This window comes from Macadamia integrifolia, unplaced genomic scaffold, assembly GCF_013358625.1.
Source record: "Macadamia integrifolia cultivar HAES 741 unplaced genomic scaffold, SCU_Mint_v3 scaffold1448, whole genome shotgun sequence".
Classification (NCBI taxonomy): domain Eukaryota; kingdom Viridiplantae; phylum Streptophyta; class Magnoliopsida; order Proteales; family Proteaceae; genus Macadamia; species Macadamia integrifolia.
The window spans coordinates 47,893-54,753 of record NW_024868205.1 but is presented as its reverse complement, the minus strand read 5'-3'; the positions used below and the strand labels follow the sequence as shown (position 1 = coordinate 54,753).

Sequence of the window (6,861 nt, the reverse complement as noted above, 5' to 3'; positions counted from 1 at the left end):
AAAAAAAAAAAAGTACCATATCCTTAAAATTCCATTTCATGAATATAATTATTCCAAAAAAAAAAAAAATCTGAAAAAACAAAATAAACCAGAACAAAGAATACTCTCAAATGGCAGAAAGATAGATCAAGTACTCTCATGCATCAAAATATAGTAATTCTCTCAACTTTCAGGACAAAAGGGCCTATCCCCACTAGCTCTATGACTTGGAATGGTGAAGTGCCTTAGCCTACCTTCTTGTTCCCTCATGTACCCTTCACACAAAAAGGCCTTAGAGAACTGGTCCTCTACCACCCTGTTCACATCATGAACAAACACATCAGTCTCTCCATCCTTCCTATTCCTCGCCATCAATCCAGCGGTATAAATGGCACTCATCCTCCCTGGTGCATCTTCAAAATAACCAGTTGGTGCATCCACCATTATCAAATCCCATTCTATTTCATAAATCTTAGCAGGCAACCCTTTAAGTGATAGTTGACACTTAGAATGCCTTGCATCCCCCACTACTTTGCATTCCTCTCCCTTGCCAATCTCCATGAGATCATCGGCATCTCGAACCCGGCTATCGTAGTAGACATGGTAAGATTCTAAGGTTGTGAATCTCTGTTTGATTTGCTGGATCCAAGATCTATCTTCCTCAAGAAAAACTGTTCTTCCACCATGGTTTAGTGAACTCCACATGAAGCTGTCATGGCCTAGGCCAAAGACTAGGAAGTTGCAAGGGGACTTCCTCTCTAGTACTTGGGATGTAACTGAGATCTCTTTGATGGTTTGCTGTGGAGTGATGTTTGATGTTGTGTAGTGGAGGAGAGCTTGAACTAGGGAGGATGGGATTTTGGTGCAACTTGATGTGGATAACTGATGATCAGGTGGGCAAGAACTTGTGGGATATTGGGCTTCTTCTTCCTTGTTGGTTAATGGCTTGGATGATGATGATGATGAGAAGTTTGACCTTAGTATGAAGAGGATGAGAAGGAAGGCAAGGAAGAAACCAAAGATGATGAGCTTAAGGTTGAGGGGATTTTGGGTTTTGGGTTTCATTTTTTTCTCCTAGTGTTTGATAATGCTCTCATTGTTCTGCATACCAACTCTATTTAAGGAATGGGTGTGTTGTGCTAGTGAAGATATGGGGATTGTGAGGTTAGTTTAAGATTTGGATTTACATTTTTTTGCTTTGAAATTAAAGGAACTAATTTAGGATAACTTAAGATGGAGTGAAGATAGAGATTGCTTGGGTGTGTTTTTATTTTCATGGATTCTTGAGAGTAAAGGGAAGAAGAGTGGATGATTGATGAGGACATGAGAGCAACTAAGTAGGTTGGTAGATCTGTAAGTTTGGTTGTCTGCAGTGTGTGGAATGGTACTATATTGAAAGGGGAAGCTAGCTAGCCAGTAGTTACTGTTTCCCAATAGTGTGTTGGTGGTTAAGAAAAATGTTGGAATATTGCTATTGATGGGTTCAACTTATGGGTCCCATTTTCTTTCTCCATTGGAGATTTCTTAAACCAAAATAATCATGATATGAACCATTGGATTGATAATTTTTTATGGATTAGTTACACATTGCCCGGTCTTATCGAATTATTTTTCAGTCATGTACGTGATTTCTTTTTTCATTTGGGGTTGGGGGGATGGACGTGTCAATTGGGGCGTGGGCCGGGGTGTTTGATCTATAGATCAAGTCCTCACAAATGTGAACCGGTGCAGACCCGGATTTGGGTCAGATGCCCTCAGAGATTGGTTTAGTTTACGAGAAAAATCAGCTTCAATTTTTGACCGTTAAATACAATCCATCCGCGTGTCCACAGCCAAGCATCTATGGCGCTATTTGCGTGACAGCGTCTATGGAGAAGAGCCGGATCCCACAAAAATAAGCTTTTTCCTGGTGTATCCAAACCATGATTTTAGTGCACAATATCAGATCATATATCAATTATCCTAAAAACCAATATTGCATTGGTCTGGATCAATTTTGGATTATCTGTATTAGATAGAAATACTTATGATTTTCTTTAAAAGAAAAGTAAATTTTTGATACAATATTAGAATCGACAACATGCTTAATTGAATTGGGTCGGATTGGGTTCTGATCTGGTTCCTTTGTGAATTGTCCACTTAGAATAATTATAGACTCATTAGGATTAGGAATCTTAGCTGGTCAATTCTCTATAAATAAGAGGGTTTTGGTCATAAAACAAATTAAGGTTTCTAACCTAATATCAAGAGCTTTCTCTCTCTTTTTCTTTTGTTTCTCCCAATTGAGAGTGTGTCTTCAAGGATCTCCATCGCAATCCTTGAATTTGGAGGGTGAAATATTGTCTAGTGAGATAGCCGTAATTCTTTGTTCATTGTTGTTCTTGCAGATCGATGCGTAGCCCATCCAGATCCATTCAATTTCGTGGAAAGCTACATCGAGGTAATTCCCAATACTCTATTCCATTTTACAAGAATAAATTTAATATTTATCAAAAGAAAAAAAAAAGGATAAATTTGGTCATAGTTGAATTATTTTTGAAAGTAATATGAGCTTGAACTTAACCATGGTTAATTGTGGTACATCAGGTGCAAAATCAAGAGAAAAAAAAATCCTTTCAGAGCCAATTTTTTCTTTTTTTTTAAAAAGAAAAATTGATGTACCAGTAATGCAAATTATCTTAAATAAAAGGGATGAGGTTATCAAAGTAGCTCCCATGTAAAATGATCTCTTGATAGCTGCCCAATATCTACCATGTGGTAGTTTAGAGGGGCTTAAATTGGACAAGTAGACCTTAGGGTCACCTTATTGAAATGTGCAGGTTTAAGTTCAAATGGAATTTTTTCACTTAGTAAAAATAAGCTTTAAGAACTCCAGGAGTACTGAGAAATTTTTCTTTTTGGGTTGCCAAAGAGTGATAAGATGATACATGGGTCATTGAGGGACGTATCAATATGTATGAAAAGAATACATAATTAAATTTTCATTTTCATTTGATGCATGATTACTCCATATAACACAAATTTGATGGATATAATCATATCATACCTTTTTAGGAAAAAGAAGGTTACTAGGCTTTGTGGTGTCTATGCTTCAATATGTATGAAAAGGATACATAATTAAATTTTCATTTGAAATTTGTCTTATGACTAATCTATATAACATAAATTTGATGGATATTATCATATCTTATTTTTTTTTTTAGGAAAAAGAAGGTTACTAGGCTTTGTGGTGCCTACGCTTAGACACATGATGGGTGAAATGACTACATTGCCCCTGAAATGAAAAAACACACCCCTATTAGATACCCTAGTGTGCGCTCTCAATGGCTTCCGCCGCGTGATGTAGGGTCCACATAGTTTTACAATGAGCCCCCTCTATTATTTCTAACATATACAAGACTACTATACTACTATTTCCACCCCATTTCCATTACATTTATCCCTAGTATACCAAAGTTTATAGTCATTTAATTCCTTCTTTTTTTTACCCTTGCATCTAGATCTCTTGTATACAAAGTATATTAATTGTTCTTCTTTTTCATTATATTACCCATCCATGGGTTGCCCAGATGGTTGGGGAGAATTGTGGATTGTGTGTATAGGCACACGGTCTCAGGTTCAATTCTCCATTTGTGCATCTCTAATTTAAGTGGAACCCCGTGGCGTGGGTGCCTCCCGAGGATTAGCCCGGACACCTTAGTTAAAAAAAAAAATTGATTAATTCTAAACTCTTTTTTCATTTTTTTTTTTTTTTGGTTAAAAATGAACTAACCAACTTCTTTACCTACAACTCGTCCATAGTGCAAGATCCCTTACCAAGCCTCAGGGTGTCTAGATCAAGTTAAATGTCGACGGAAGTTCTATTGCCAATCCAAGGTGTGCAGGTGCAAGGGGTGTTCTAAGAAACAATGTGGGTCAAGTGGTGAGGGTATTCAACATATTTGTGGGAGTCACTATTTTGGAAGGGATTATGCTGGCTAAGGAATTGCAAGTCCCTGTGCTTTGGATTGATTGGGATTCCTCGGCAGTAGTCATTGCCATTCAATCCAACTCTATTCCATGGTTTGCAATTCATAACTGGATGATTCTGCAATTTTTCCTAATGTCCATCCTTTTGTAAATTGATCCATTGTTATAAAGAAGTGAACTTAATGGTTGATTTTCTAGCTAAGAAGACAGCTAAATCTAGAAGATCTAATATGGACAGTGGATTTTCAGATCATATCTTAAAAGAAATTGCTATGAACACATATTCTCATCCAAGATTTAAATTCCGTTAGGTGATGACTGTTTTTCCCCTACTGATGACAATGCCTGAGGTGGGGTGAATAGCCTTTCATTTTCCATTTTTGAATGATGTCATGATCTTTGAAAAAAAAAAAAAAATTACTTACATTAAGAATTTGGTAAAACTATTTTTTTTGGGTAGAATTTGGTAAAACTATTAAATTGTGATTTTTGGTTCAGTTACGGAAATACCCTTTAGATTCCTTTTCCAGCCACACAATTGGTTTTGGAAACACGTGGAATCTCATGGTTACTTTCCAATAGCTACAAATAAAAGGACGCGTACGAGGGAACCTGGACGCTTCTGTGTCAGAAAGGACCACCGCTAGGGTTTCCTTTAACCGAAAAGAGTAGAGAAAAGAAAGATGAAGTTCGCAGTGAAAGCATGGAGCAACGGAAGAGCACGAGCAGGGGTCCTCCAGTTAAGCAGCTGCCCGAATCCAATAGAGACACCTGCCCTTCTTCTCTCAACAAGGAAGGGTCTGCCCGTATTCATTGCCCCTAATCTCCTCCACTTCCTTCCTTCTCCCGATTCTCATCTCCTCCAAACAAGCCCTCTCCACTTGTAGGTACCAATTTACATATAAAGCTTTTTTCATACTGATTCCGGGCTGATCCTGTATCTGTGTATCGATAAGGATTAAGGGTAAAATTTTTTAAAAGAAAACGAGGGGTGGATTCATCCAATCCAGAGGTTTCGGATTGTATCAGATTGGTATCGGCCGATCCCAGTACCGATACCAATTACTAAAACCGTGATGGGTGGGCACATGCCTGCTTGCCACGTGGAAGTTGGACCACTGGAGGATTGATAACAGTTCATTGCTGTTTGGTATCTCATGATTGATCTAACTGATGCATATATGACAGTTTGGATGTTGCCTATAATGGGGATGAAAGGAAAAAACCTATGTGGTAAACTATTATAGGGAAGCTTGTATCATTAGATAATCAATGCTTGGTAGCATATGAGTTTTGGGAAGATGATGTCTCCTAGACTCCTAGTTGTAGGATGGGATTAAGGAGTTTTAAAAGGGAATGTGGAAGATGATGTGCTCTTTATGGGTCTATTGTGATGTGATGGGTTGATCTTAGTTATAGACTTACAGTGTTGGCAGTTTCAAAAAACTTCTTGTGGTGCTCCTGGTTCACTTTGTCACCCATTTGTATGGTTTCTGAAATTTTCTGTTTGTAGAAATAGAATTTTTTTGGCATTGCCTATAGCACAAATTACGGCTGATGACATGTTTTAACATTGGGAGTTCCTTCAGCTTAGAGTGTCCTTCATCGAAAACAATTTCCAATATTGGGGGATTGCACCAGATGGTAGGATTGACTGAGTATGGCTTTGTAGCTGCCCCAAGGGACTCTATTCAATGCCTACCAGATTGTGAAGGAACTAACAAAATTGGAGCTTCATTTGAGACACCTTCTGGTCGCCGATTGGTAATGCTGTCATGTTGTTTCTAAATATGATTAACTTAACCTTTACTTGATTAGTATATTTCTTGTATTTCTGGTAAAAATGTCTTCAAACTTATCTGCATCTGAACTTTTCTTGTGCAGGTAAAGCCGAAAGAATATATGGAAATAATCGCTTCGATAAAACCAAACATATGGGCTAGTTTGGCAGATGAGGTGCCTGCATGGGTTTCTGAAAAGAGGAACAGGACTTCTGTGGAAAGAACTGTGCATTGGCTTGACGACTGTATTGCCTTAAACCTGGTATGTGAAATTTATCAATTCACTACCTAGGCATTTAATCTTTTTCCCTTACTGGTAAACTTTTGTTTCTATTATCTGATCCAATCACCGACCAAACAACCTCAAATTTGTGCTTAAATTTACACAAAACTGTTATTTAGGTAAAAAATTTCTAAATGGAGACAGTATTTTTGCCACATGGAGGCTGCTGCCACTGTCAGAAAGCTGGAACACTCTTCGGTTACCCGAATGTCTAATTTTGTGTTCCATCTGAATCTTATCTCCTACCATTTACTGAATCTCTTCCCCTTTATTCTCAGCCTTTAAACTGATGTAAAGCTGATCTTGCCATCCTGACCATGAATAGATAGGGGTCCAAGTATTGACTACTGACCAGTCTTGTGAGGATTGTTTTATATGCTATGATTCTTTTGAGATGAAATTTACCACATGGACAGGGGTCGAGGTTTGGCAATATGCACATTATGTTTGAAGGCTAATTGATAAGCTATGTGGCAGATAAAGAAGTCCCAATTGTTTTCTTCTTTCTCACTAGTTGCCTTAGGGACCCTAAACCTCAATCTTCAAACTGTAAACTCTAAATCAGTTGTTTTAATAGGAAAATGTAATTCATTATTTTCTTGAAAGGAGGACATTCTAAAATTGCCATGCCATTACTTTAAAGATTTATGGTCAAGTTGAAAGTTGTTGATAATAGCTTGTCTAATGAACTTTAACATTGGTTCACTATTTGGTTATAATCAATGGCCATCTCAAGGGTTCCCCTTGTGCCTCCGAGAGGCCTTAGACAAGCTGTTCTGTTTTCATGGTTATGGTGAATATATTAGTTGGCCATTTAACAGATATTTTTTTTTGGGGGGGGGGGGTTTG

General features: G+C 37.8%; 2 protein-coding genes across 3 annotated transcripts in view; one reads left to right on the top strand and one right to left on the bottom strand.

Moving 5' to 3' along the window:
- Positions 1 to 20: 20 nt before the first annotated feature.
- Positions 21 to 1,105, bottom strand: LOC122063750 (glucuronoxylan 4-O-methyltransferase 3-like). Its single transcript, XM_042627458.1, has one exon. The coding sequence runs from the start codon at positions 1,042 to 1,044 to the stop codon at positions 163 to 165; it is 882 nt and encodes a 293-aa protein (XP_042483392.1). The 5' UTR covers positions 1,045 to 1,105; the 3' UTR covers positions 21 to 162.
- Positions 1,106 to 4,576: 3,471 nt separating this feature from the next.
- The window catches only part of LOC122063743 (queuine tRNA-ribosyltransferase accessory subunit 2-like), an 11,370-nt gene continuing 9,085 nt past the window's right edge, over positions 4,577 to 6,861 (top strand). For both annotated transcript variants that reach the window (XM_042627448.1, XM_042627447.1), the window contains exons 1-3: positions 4,577 to 4,831; positions 5,538 to 5,712; positions 5,833 to 5,991. In XM_042627448.1, the coding sequence (XP_042483382.1) occupies positions 4,632 to 4,831; positions 5,538 to 5,712; positions 5,833 to 5,991 (534 nt within the window). In that variant the 5' untranslated portion in view covers positions 4,577 to 4,631. The remainder of the gene's footprint in view (positions 4,832 to 5,537; positions 5,713 to 5,832; positions 5,992 to 6,861) is intronic.

What these genes read in the sequence shown, in the direction of transcription:
- LOC122063750 (XM_042627458.1), bottom strand. Translation starts at nt 1,044, where the DNA reads ATGAAACCCAAAACCCAAAATCCCCTCAACCTTAAGCTCATCATCTTT.